The following is a 13727-nucleotide window of genomic DNA, read 5'->3' on the forward strand; positions in this document are numbered from 1 at the left end:
TGGTATGGCCTACCACTTTTTTTTTTTCCAGTTCTTCGCTGTCACATTAGTGACGGCTGTGACAATGTGGTCTTCCAATTCCCTCAATGTGGCAGCCTTATTCACACTAAATCCACAGGTGAAAACACACACACACAATCCTATCCTATCCTATCGTAAACTAAACCATAGCCTAAAAGTAATCTCCAATTATGAACAAACTAATAACAGCTAACCATGAATATAGTAAACACAATATCTGCACATGTTGAATGAAATAAAATACGTACACAATGACAAAAAAGAAAAAACGAGTAAAACATAGAAGTTGCTGGGAAAGGACATCACGTGTCAACATTGCTTATGTTACCATGACAACAAGACGCCATTCCTTGCAACATCAGCGCTAACGTCATAACCCGACTGTTGAAAAAAGACCCACATTTTTTTCCTTACTATAACAAGTTTCGGAAGCCAGTTGTGTTTTCGAACATAAATGTGTAGAATGGTCGCGTATGTTTCTGGTTGTATGCGTAGAAATAATTTTAGTTTATAATGTTCGATGATGATCTGTTCTATTGTAAGCCAGAATTATCTGTCAAAAGCAATTTTAATACCGTGTTTAATATCTATTGCTCTTAACATGTGACATGAGCGCAGTCGTTGATAACAGATAATTACTGTATTGTTACGTCTTGTTCTAGAAACGGATTAGTCATCGTGATACCGATATCCGTAGGCAATAAGATAATCGCCTCGTGAAAGTGTCGGATTCGGAGTGAAAACATAGGTTGTCCAGAAGAGGTTTGACTAATTGGTAACCAAATCTTTATTATCATTTGGATTAAATGTATTTGTTGGATGACGGATTTTACCGTAACGTGTTTATGTAGAGTAAGAATACACAATATTATAAACCAAAACTGTTTCATCTCCCATTGGATAAAAACATTAACTTAAACTTAGTTTTCGAGCAGATGACCTAGATGTTAGTCCTCGTAAAACAACAATCGTCATAATCAAACATAGTGTCAGACTAGTTCTAAAAACTGCTATTAACACACGTTTATGATTAATTGAAAATGTTACACAATGCTTCAGCTTCTAAGAAATCAGAGAAAACATCTACGAGGGAGATATAATAGCCAAGTGTACAAGGACACATTGCGTATTTAATCAATATTTACTTTCAGGAGTCCGTTGTATGCTGCCACACATTTATTTGGTCTTCTATGCTAGGTTGCGAATCTCTGCATAGCTCAGAAATGTTCTACCTGTTGAAAATGTAACTAATTACTGTTGGGTTCTAGGTTGAAATTTTTATAGGCTACTTCTGTCACGTTTATTTTATGAATGTCAGATGAGAGTGAAATAGATCAAGGAAAGTAACAAACTTGTTCTAGCTCATACCAGGAGCCATAATGATAATAACTCCCTCTCACTACTGAGCTTTTCTATAATTGTGAAAATAAATTGGTTCTCCCAATGCACATATTTAAATACTTAGTTATCTGCCTTGTGTGCTGTAGTTTAGTTGATGCCGTGATACATGTTGACAATTTAGAATACCTTAAGTATGTTTTGATCAGATATGCAAAGAAAGCAAGGAGTTTGGTCTTAAAATAATCATTCAGAAAACACAATTCACAGCAAACAGAAAATCACCGAAGTTGTTATAACGCTCTGGACAGAAACACCAATGGCTAACCCCAAAATGGGATTGGATGTAGAAATCAAAACCATAGTATTGCATGAAGTGAGTTTGTGAAATTATAACTTCTTGTGTGCAACTGTGACCTCCAATTTGAAAAATATTGGCCTACTATGGAATGTTGTGTTACCGATGCTGCTTTATGCAGTTCAAGGATGAACACTAAAGGCTTCATTAGTGAACCATCTGCAGGCCTTTGAAATGTGGATGTATTGCAGAATGGTCAATATGTCATGGGTAAATCGTGTTTCCAAAAAGAAGTTACTGGGATATCATGCCAAATCTGCTGAATCATGCTAATCCTCGTAAAACACAGGAAAGCTATCTAGTTTGGTCACATGTTCAGAAATGACAAATACTGCCTGATAGGATAGAACTGATCATAGAAATCAAGATAGAAGGGAAATGTTGACCTAGGGAAGACGGTTATATCTTGGACATGCAACTTTCAACCGTGGTTTGAGAGTCATGACACATTAAATTCTTGGAAGTCTCTTGTTAATGCTACACAGAGCGTAGAGACTGTGCCAGTAAATCATTAAAAAAATGTATCCTTTAGAGGCTAAATTCTGGTACCCTACCATTTTTTAAGACCATTACAGTTAACAGGTTGTTAATTATGTGTAGGCTATCATTATTTTGGTTCACTTAATTTTATCACTAGCAGGGCTATTTGAGCCAAGAATGTAGTATGGTATAGCGCTGTATTAAAGATAATGTGTAGTTCTTAAGCAGTAGTAGTAGTAGTAGTAGTACCGGTAGTAGTATGTATATATATATATATATGTGTATGTATGTATGTGAGTATGGTATTTATTTGCATTTGCAGTTGGCCGTGAAGGATTATGGCAGCTGAAAGAAGATTGAAGGTCATCAGTGGCCATTTGCAGTGGCGAAGACAACCTGTATCCTTTGTAACCCAAGCCATTTGTTAGAGAAAACTTGCGTTGCTCATTATGTAGCCCAATACTGACATTATGAAATTTTGTCATATTATGTACGGTAGTAGGTATGTCTTACATAACTTATTATTCTAAGTTATCTGTATTTTCCCAAATAATATTTATTCGCACATTATCCAAGCACTCATTTTCGTTTCTTCAATTACCTCAACAGTGTTATCATCGCAGCAATGAGTGAACTAATATCATTGCAATGTAGGCCTGAATGCACATTTGTACTTCCTTTTTAAATCAAATCTGCATGTGCTTTAGGTGTGCAGCCGGTGCCTGCTAGTGCCATCTGTTAAACGATAATGCTTATCATGTTGGGTTAACTTAGAAGTTAGGTACTGGTACTTATAGATTACGTATGTAGTATATCATGGATAAGACCAGAATTTTTAGTCTGATGGTAAACTGTTTATTATTGCACTACATTTTAACATTAAAGTTTCAGAAATAAGCATATAGAAAAATTGCTGTTCATTATAGTTCTTTTATAACTTGATATTGTTCATTGTACCTCGCCTAAAAAATTCTAAGTGCGTGCCTGTGGGTTAGGCCTACTGTAACTCTTAACATATGTGCTTGCAGCAAGTTGTCATATCTATCAGTGTTGTATAATGTTGTTGAGACGAAGATCACTTAGGTCTATAAATCACTCCAACGGAAGACTTCCTCTCAGAATTTCAATACTGTTGTTGTCAATTGTCTTCTTAGTAAAATAATCAGTGGCGAAACTACTTGGAGTCATTTGAGGCAATGTTTACCCTAAGAAATACGATTAAATCATGTAAATATCGTAACAAATTCATCTGCTGTTGTTGTTGTGCTAAAACTACAATAATTTCTATGTCCGCCTCCATAGCGTATCGGTTAGCACTATTAGCTGCTGTCCTCAGTGGCAGTGGATTCCCGGTACTGCCAGAAATTTAAGAATGGCAGGAGGGCTGGTGTGTGGTTGAAATGGTACATGCAGCTCACCTCCATTCGGGGTGTGCCTGAAAAGAACTGCACCACCTCTGGATGACTGACACAAGTTTCCCTTTTACTTTTTAATAATCTCTATTTAATATGTACTACAGGGTTGACAGCAGGCTATGTGCCTCTCTCATCGCCCGGTGGTTAGTAACAGCAGAATACTTGTTTTGACAGGGAGGCAGCAAATAATTTGACTCACCGAGGACTTTGTTTTGTTTGCGTTTTGCCAGCTTGGCGATTTGGAGCGGAGTGGTGGGGGGGAAGTTAAGTTACCGTCCGCGTCCCTCTCTCCGCTAAGTCTATGAGCCCATTGAGGCATGCCTCTTCTGCTATTTGAGTGTGAAGAAATTCCTAGCGCGAAGGCTAAAGTGAAGTACGTATTGTTAATTGTGTAAGTGCGCACGCTATTTTTTCGAGTTAGTAGCCAATCAGTGCATTATTGGCAATCTTAGTGATAATTCAGACATGGAAACAACCATTTCATTTTCTGAGTTGTTGTTGTGTAAAACTAGACTGACATCATCTGGCTGAAACTCATGTTTAAATAATGAGTGAAGCAGGCCCTTTCGGGAACTTTACAAGTCTTTTGATCTTTAAAATGTAAACCGTTCCCTTTTTGGACTTACGAAAAGAAATGTGAAGCCAAAATCAAAACGTGTATGCCTAATTTAGATATTAAGTATTTTGACGGTAAAGTAGCTAGAAAATTTACATTTTCTTGGTATACACGATATTCGTGGTTTTGTTATAGGGTCTACGTGTTTTTTGTTTGGTGTTGAAAAGAAATAGACTTTAAATGGGATAACAGTTACAAAAACATTCTTGGAAAAGCGGAGAAGCATCCAAATTGAAATAAACATATTCAGAATGAAGAGAAATTCAGTTTACTTGAAGCAAAAGGAGATAAAACGTTCTTTATCTGAAGGTGCAAGAATTCAGGTCATTAAACATAACAAAGTCTTAAAACTAAATTGGCTAGTTGTTGAGAAACTTGCTGTTGTGTGTTTTCTTGGGAAACAGAAGCTTGGATTTCGAGGTCATTTTGAAGGGGGAGACTCGATCAATAGGAGCAGTTACCTAGAGTTGTTAGATCTTCTTTCAAAACAGAAACAGTACATTCAAGATCATCTCCAGTCCACGTCGGGCTTTTTATAATAATAATAATAATAATAATAATAATAATAATAATAATAATAATAATAATTGCTTTACGTCCCATTAACTACTTTTATGGTGTTCAGAGACGCCGAGGTGCCGGAAGTTAGTCCTGCAGGGGTTCTTTTACGTGCCAGTAAATCTACTGACACATGGCTGACATTTACTGAGCTCGATAGCTGCAGTCGCTTAAGTGCGGCCAGTATTCGGTAGATAGTGGGTTCGAACCCCACTGTCGGCAGCCCTGAAGATGGTTTTCTGTGGTTTCCCATTTTCACACCAGGCAAATGCTGGGGCTGTACCTTAATTAAGGCCATGGTCGCTTCCTTCCAACTCCTAGGCCTTTCCTATCCTATCGTCGCCATAAGACCTATCTGTGTCGGTGCGACGTAAAGCCCCTAGCATTCATAAGCTGACAGCGTTTCATTCATTTTTTAGTAGATCCTCAAAGAGAGCTCATCTTCTGGAATCCAAAGGATGCAGACTTCCACAAGCATGTGCTACCCGTTGGAGCTTTCATTCCAGAGCAGTCCACACAAGATTTTCACACTATGAAATGGAATGGCGTGTGGCTTTTAGTGTCCGAGGACATGTTCGGTTTGCGAGGTGCAGGTCTTTTGATTTGACACCCGTAGGTGTGTCATGATGAGGATGAAATGATGATGAAGACGACACGTACATCCAGCCCACGTGCCAGTGAAATTAACCAATGATGGTTAAAATTCCCGACCCTGCCGGGAATCGAACCCGGGACCCCAGTGACCAAAGGCCAGCACGCTAACCATTTAGCCATGGAGCCGGAATTCACACTATGATGATTTAAGACAGGTTTTTGAAGATAATTGCATAGAATGATGAGGGTTGGGACAGTGAGTCATTCATTTCTGCTATTGGGTTGCTTAACATTAATTTATTTTCACTGTCTTTATAGAGAATTTTTTATTTATACAGACCATCACCTTGTTCTGCTGCAACATAAAACCACATTTGATGTCATTTTGTGCAATACTGAAATTAGGAAAACCTCTGGTATCCTCAAGGATATGTGATCAGAAAATACCATATCCTCTTGCGTTGAAAAATGTTGTAAAATAAATAGTGAGACATTCCAAATGCTCAAAATTGTAACAGTGAAGTCCTTGACACTTTAATTATGCAAATGGAAATACAGTTTGACAATTTTGAAAGCATTCAGTTTGTTGAATTGTTGGAGCCAACTCACTTCATAGTTTCTTTTGCTTACAAGTTGCTTTACGTCGCACCGACACAGATAGGTCTCATGGCGACGTTGGGGCAGGAAAGGGTTAGGAGTGGGAAGGAAGCAGCCGTGGCCTTAATTAAAGAACAACCCCACCATTTGCCTGGTGTGAAAATGGGAAACCACGGAAAACCATCTTCAGGGCTGCCGACAGTGGGGTTCGAACCCACTATCTCTCTAATACTGGATACTGGCCGCGCTTAAGCGACTGCAGCTATCGAGCTCGGTACTTTGTAGTTTACAAATAGAGCTTCCCCACTATTAAACTGAACAGTCTTAATAGAGAAATACTGGAAAATAAATCGATAAAATTTTTTGATACAGAAAAACATTTGTCCCCTCAAAAGCTTTTACATTATATTGTCCTCAATGATTTCGAACCAGTGTATGTTGACGTTTCAAAATTGATTCGCTTAATATTAACATTTCCTGTGATCACGGGTTCCTCTGAAAGGAGTGTGAGTACTCTGAAAAGGATAAAAACCTGTTTGTGTAATAAAATGAAAAGTGAAAGGCTCAGCAGTCTTAGAACCATTTCTATCAAGAGAAAGCCTGTGTAGGAATTGATTAATAATGAAGTATTGAAGGACCGTGTGATTGACCATTTTGCAACCATGAAAACTTGACGTTTGGAACTACTCTACAAGAAACTTTAAGCTAAGATTTTCTGCCTTCCTAAATAAATCTTATTTTTCTAGACACATTATGTTAACCACTTCGGTCAAACAGGAAAATTAAAGATCACTGACATCATGAACAAACACAAAATTCTAATCATGGCACTTCAAAAAATTAGGAACAGCAATCAAGACCCACTGAAATTGCAAGGATGTCGGCTTTATAAAGGAATTCCAGGAAAATGAGTCATGAAAAATTGCCCACAATTTCTAAGAAATCTTAAAAATATCAACTTCATCAACTCGGTTATAGAATTTAAATCTCAATTCCCCCCTCATTCAGGGATTGTTCCCTCATGTTTTTTTCCTCATTTCAATATTCATCCTCATTATCTTCCAGATTAATATGGATAACAACAACCACCACCATCACCACCACCACCACAACTATCCCTGATTAGTTTGCTACCATGATGACTGAACAGTATTTTCACTTCTGCAATGCTCTCACCATTGATGGACTTAGTAATAAAGTATGTGAATATCTCGGTTATAACATCTGGACTGTTAGTATTGACCTTAGCAACCCCGAAATCTATGGATTCAACATTAGTAATAAAGTATGTGAATATCTCGGTTATAACATCTGGACTGTTAGTATTGACCTTAGCAACCCCAAAATCTATGGATTCAACACTATTTTCAATTAATTTTATATGTCACACCCATTCATTTCCACTGGAATGCATAGACATCTGACACGCAAGAGCACAGCTCAACATGACACACCTCGCTGTCTTTTCCACTTTTGACATTCATTTCCACCACAGCAACATCATTTATCAACAAACTGCTTCCCTCTCCATAGCTACTTGACAAGCCAATGACCACAGTCCAGAAGCAGTTGTTGAAGGTGATGGACTATTCATTACCAGCTTAGATAAGTACAGAAACATTTTTATAAGTTAATAAGGTGACAGTTGAATACTACTACCATAATTATTTGTTCATGATATCACCAACTCTCAATCATTGACAAGTTTATGCAACATAAACAATATTGTACATATATACGTATGATTTAAAGTGATTTGATAGAATCTGAGGATGTTCTTGTAGAATGTGACTTGTCATTTTTTGTTTGATAGTGTGTACTTTTTACAGGTATGTTATAGTTTTATATGTGTTATAATTAGTGTTTTCGACAGACTAAAAAGCTTTAAAGTTACATAAAGGTATTCTGTAAATTTTGTGTACATAATGATGAACATCATTATCATCAACCTTGCTGGATACTGTATTAGAAGAGTGGAAACAGATTGTCAGTACAATGTAAAAGCTTATCCTTAATATCCAGCAGAGATTTTGTGAAACATCGGCTACTTCATCTGAGTTCAGATACACTGTGGACAACCCTCATCTGTCATGGGAGCAGAGAAAGTTTTACGAGGAGAATGGCTACATTGTGATCCCACGACTAGTGCATGAGGAGCTCCTGAATGAGTGTTGGTATGTTACTTACTTCTGTAATACCTTACACGATGCTATCAAGTGACTTACAGTGAAGTTTAACTATTTTAATTATACGATATTGTAGAAAATGTAACTAACTGAACTCTGCTGACAGACTTTATTTATTACTACTTACCCACAATGAAGCTGCTACATGGACAGTATAGACCCACAATAAATGCTGTTTTATCCAGCACCTTCAGGGCCGACAGTTTGCTCATGATTACAAGTAATGAACTTCATTCTGGTTCTGTATTGACTTTAAATATCTAAGATAAAATTCGAAAAGAATTTAATTGTATGAAGCCCACCTGTTCAGTACACGTTTGCCATTTGATAAATGGTCTGTCTAAAAAGCTACATAGGACATGTTTCAATCTAGTCTAGAGGTTATCATCAGTTAAAATAACACAAAGATGAAAGGCATATACAAAAACAGTGATACATAAAAAACTTGTGATAAAATACAATTAACAAATGCAATGAACAACTGTTTAAAATGTACATAGCTTCAATCTTGGACAAATTTAGTTGTAACAAGTGTGGGTCCACACAACGAAATTCATCCCAGATGGAAGCTATGTACATTTTAAACATAGTTTTCCATTGCATTTGTTATATTTCATAACATGTTTTCAACGTATCACTGTTTTTGTATACAGTACCGTATTTACTAATTTTTTTACATTCTCTATCCAAGAGCAGAATGTGGAGATATATTACTTCCTGTGCTGAGTAACATGGCTAATTGTCAGCAAACTTTGGGAGTGTAGAATGTGCATCAAGTTGTTCCAGCTTAGGTTTCCATAGAATACAAAGTCCAATGATGGCCTTGACCGATTTTGTGATTGAATGGAATTTCAGCAATGAATCTTTCTGCTTATGTATGTCAAATGTTATTGTTTATGGTGATGAAATAGGAGACAGAATTTTGAGGTCAGAATTCAACAGAGCTTTGAGAGACCCAAATACGAACAAGGCACCTGAAATTGATGACATACACTCAGAATTAGTGACTGCCTTAGGAAAATGCAGAAAAAAGCAAAGCAAAGCAAAGTCACCTCCGTACAGGCCATGAAGGCCCTTGGAGGAGTGGAAGGTAAAGGCTTCCACTGTTGTTAACCTCGGCACGTGATGGGGTAGAGTGGTTAGCTCTACGCCCGGCCTCCTTTGCCCCCAGGAATTAACCTGGTACTCATTTTTGGTGTAGGCTGAGTGAACCTCAGGGGCATATGCACCTCCGGAAGTGGAAATCTTGTTTCTTAAATTTTACGACTTCCTGACGGGGATTCGAATCCACGTCCTTCTGGGCGAACCGAGCATGCCTTTACCGCCTCGGCCTGGCAGCCCCTTGAGGAAAATTAGGTTATTCAATTTATTGTTTAAGGTGTGTGATACAGGAAAAGTGTGATCCAATTTTAGACAGAATGTTGTTATACCCATTGCCAAGAAAGCAGGCATTGACGAGTGTGGAAACTATCACACCATTAGTTTCTAGTCCAGTAAAATTATACATTTTGGTATGCAAAAGTTTGGATAGTTTTGATTGTTTGATATGTTGTTGAGCTTGTAATGTTAAATCCAATTTTTTGACCTTGGTGCGCCACCACGTGCCACCTAGCATTAAAAAGCATTAGCTTACCTTACCATTAGTGATGTCTGTCCCATGCCTGACCTGAAAGACTCGCTGAAACAAGTAAGTTGGTCTAGGATTTTCATCATGCTGGATCTCAACTCCAGATACTAGCAAGTGAAGGTTGATGAAATTTCTAGACCGCTGACCACCTTCATGACCCCGAGAGGATTGTACCAGTTTACAGTAATGCCTTTTGGACTGAAGAATGCTCCTGCAACCTCTTCTGTTCCGGACATCAAGAAGGAAATGCTTTCAAATTGCAAAATGGTCGGTTTGATTTTGTGTCTTGCCATCTGGTGAGACCCATATAATGGCAGAGTGTGTGTGGGAACACTGATCCTCCAATAACCAGCATGTTATTTAAGCACATTTCGATTAAATGCTCACCGTTGTCATTTTGACCCCAACCCCATATTCTCACATTACCAGCTCTAACCCTTCATTTTCACTATCAATCTTGGGATCAAGGTCTTCCATCACAATTTTTTATGTCTTTCTTTTTAATACTAGCTAATACCTTCTCCAGTTGTCCATAGAAGTTGTCCTTGTCTAGGGCATCTGCTTGTTCCGTAGATGCATAACACTGCACAAGGTATATATTTCTTGCTTGTGTCTTGAATTGTGCTATAATGATCTGATCTGAAATCGGCTTCCAGTCTAATAGGCTTCTCCTTGCTTTTCTTGTCAGTAGTATACCCACTCCATTTTCATGGTCTTCTTTCCCCGAGTACAAAAGAGTCTTGCCATCTCTCAACCTGTATTCTCCGAAACCATTCCACCGTGTTTTGCTCAATCCAAGTATCGCCAACTTATATCATTCCATCTCCCTGGAAACTTGTTCCAATTTCCCTGACTCAAACATCGTTCTTACATTCCAAAAGGCCACTCTTATCCTTGTTTTCAAGCCAAAGCTTTTCAGCAAAGTATCCGTCCAGTTTACTCTATTATTTGTTTTAGTAACTGTTTTATAAACATACTCATGTCTTAATTATTGCCATTGTAGACTTGTTGCATATTGTATTGCATGTCATCTGTTGGCAGAATTATTAACCAATTTATTATCGGTAGCTATCTGCACTTCAGCTGGCGGATAAGAGATTTTCCCGATGTGTAGTACTGCAGGAAGCGAATATGTGGCGGGAATCCAATTGAGTGACCACCAAGGTCCTCAGACTTAAACCCATTAGCTTTCTTCCTAAAGGGATACATTATTGCATTATTATGAATTTTGCTCTATTCTAAGCATTTATATACTCACCTAACAGCCTTTATTCCAGTTATTGAAATCAGTTACAAGTAATCATATTCTGTTTGGTCTGTATTGACTATGTAACTTGAGAAAAAATATATATAGATCAACCACCTAATCAGTACTCAGTACTCTATCTAAAAAGATTATTTATCAAACAAAAGTGGACAAAGTTTTTGGGTGCTGATGATGGCTCTAAGAGGTGAAACATGTCCACTTCTGTTTGATAAATAATCTTTTTAGATCATAATATTGTCTATTGATTAGGTGGTTGATCTACAGGGTCATCCGTTTGGGATATCAGAAAAGTAACGCTACACACAAGAAACTATGCACTTTTATTGCTTGTTAACGGTACATACATGTTAAGGAGAGTTTGGAGTTTGTGTACAGCACATTAGCACTCAACATGTCCACCATCGCGCATGCGGCACAAACAATACATCGAATCCATGTTGCGCCACGTGGCACACAGCATTTCTGGAGTGATTTGCTGAAAGGCCGCTGTAATCTCCCTCCGTAGGTCAGCCAGATTTTGTGGTTTTCGTGCGTACACTGTCGACTTGATGTAGCCCCATAGGAAAAAATCTGGAGGGGTTAGGTCAGGGCTATTAGGAGGCCATGGGATAGGTCCACCACGGCCACGTATTGACTCGGCCACTCACATGGAATGTGGCTTCGTCCGTGAACATCCATCGTTTTAACCATTGATCGTCACCTTCCTGCCGCTCACACATCATTGTAACAAAATTGAGTCGAACTCCGTAATTCAGCTGTGTCAGTGCTTGCATGCGCTGCATACGGTATGGATGCATGTGAAGATAATGCCTAACAATCCTGTGACATGTTGTGTATGGTGTGTTCTGCTCTGCTGATAAGCAGCTGAGTGACATTCGTGGACTCTGCGTCATGGCTTCTTGAATATCTTCCTCCTTGTTGCTATACAAAGCTAGAACAGGTCGATAATTTCAAATATTTAGGTTGTGTGTTCTCCCAGGATGGTAATATAGTAAGTGAGATTGAATCAATGTGTAGTAAAGCTAATGCAGTGAGCTCGCAGTTGCGATCAGCAGTATTCTGTAAGAAGGAAGTCAGCTCCCAGACGAAACTATCTTTACATCAGTCTGTTTTCAGACCAACTTTGCTTTACAGGAGCGAAAGCTGGGTGGACTCAGGATATCTTATTCATAAGTTAGAAGTAACAGAGATGAAAGTAGCAAGAATGATTGCTGGTACAAACAGGTGGGAACAGCGGGAGGAGGGTACTCGGAATGAGGAGATAAAGGCTAAGTTAGGAATGAACTCGATGGATGAAGCTGTACGCATAAACCGGTTACGGTGGTGGGGTCATGTGAGGCGAATGGAGGATGATAGGTTACCTAGGAGAATAAATGACTTTGTTATGGAGGGTAAGAGAAGTAGAGGGAGACAAAGACGACGATGGTTAGACTCATTTTCCAACGATTTAAAGATAGAGGTATAGAACTAAATGAAGCCACAACACTAGCTGCAAATAGAGGATTGTGGCAACATTTAGTAAATTCACAGAGGCTTGCAGACTGAACGCTGAAAGGCATAACAGTCTTTAATGATTATGTATGTATGTACAGTATGTATGTAGGTTGTTGCTATCACGCCACCTTCCACCTGTGAGGCATCTGTAATCCATTTTCCAAAAACATGTTGTACCATTTAACAATGTGCCGATGTGATGGGACATGCCTAATGTTGTACTGACGTTTGTAAGCTCGCTGGGTCTCCACTACACTCGAAAATTTGGTATACCAAACAACACACTGAGCGCATTGTTTTGGTGTAACGACCATCTTCACTCAACTTCGTATCAACACTGAGCACTGAGCGCACGCGCTAACTTGTACCGCCTCTGTACCTGACATCCGGTGATTGCACTATGAACTACACTGCTGCGTTGTCTCGTGGAAGTCATTGTTGCAAAGAGAGTCATTGTTAACTCCCATCATTGTCACGTACATTACATAAAATTGCATTGATATATATGCATTAACATAATAGCTATAACGTTTTACTTTTCTGACATCCCAAAGGGATGACCCTGTATATATATATATATATATATATATATATATATATATTATTTTCTCAAAATACGGAAATCATGTTTTTTATAATGAATGTAGCAGTGAACAAATGAAGCAAGATTGATAGTAACACGGTATCATGTCTGCTCCCTATGACGAGTAGCCACTTGGCATGGGCAGTGACAAAGCCACAGGTGACATCATCTACGAATAGAGACCGTTTTGATAGGATTTTTCTGTGGCCTTTGTGTTGATCATGTTGTTTTCTTACGCTCCTTAGTATATGGACTATCCTATGGAAGTACACATCTCTCAAACCAAATTTATCAAGAAAGGTACTCAAGGAGACAGCTTGTAGACTGGATGTCTGAGAGAAACGGGTTCTCTGGTCACTCTCATATCACATTTAAGCGTCTGCGCTCGAAGGCCCGTTTTTTGATTCGAGAAAGTAAGAAAGCTACGTGGGAAAAGTATGTGTCTTCTATGACGGCACATACTCCGTCATCACAAGTGTGGACGAAACTCCGCCGTATTGTCGGTGTACAGAATGTGCCCTCAGTACCCGGAATCTCCATTAATGGAGATATAGTTACGATTCCTTCTGTCATTGCTGACCACATCGCGTCAC

At 38.6% G+C, this 13727-nt stretch overlaps 1 protein-coding gene across 3 annotated transcripts in view; it reads left to right on the forward strand.

Annotated features, from left to right (window-relative positions):
- The first annotated feature begins 421 nt into the window (after positions 1–421).
- The window catches only part of LOC136858045 (phytanoyl-CoA dioxygenase, peroxisomal), a 63166-nt gene continuing 49860 nt past the window's right edge, over positions 422–13727 (forward strand). Inside the window, exons 1-4 of one of the 3 annotated variants that reach the window (XM_067137279.2) lie at positions 422–559; positions 684–796; positions 2520–2595; positions 8003–8151. In XM_067137279.2, coding sequence (XP_066993380.2) covers positions 2536–2595; positions 8003–8151 — 209 coding nt within the window. In that variant the 5' untranslated portion in view covers positions 422–559; positions 684–796; positions 2520–2535. The remainder of the gene's footprint in view (positions 560–683; positions 797–2519; positions 2596–8002; positions 8152–13727) is intronic. The other 2 variants (XM_067137280.2, XM_067137281.2) reach the window with 2 other exon arrangements.

The sequence above is a fragment of the Anabrus simplex genome, chromosome 1, assembly GCF_040414725.1.
Source record: "Anabrus simplex isolate iqAnaSimp1 chromosome 1, ASM4041472v1, whole genome shotgun sequence".
In the NCBI taxonomy this organism is placed as follows: Eukaryota; Metazoa; Arthropoda; class Insecta; order Orthoptera; family Tettigoniidae; genus Anabrus; species Anabrus simplex.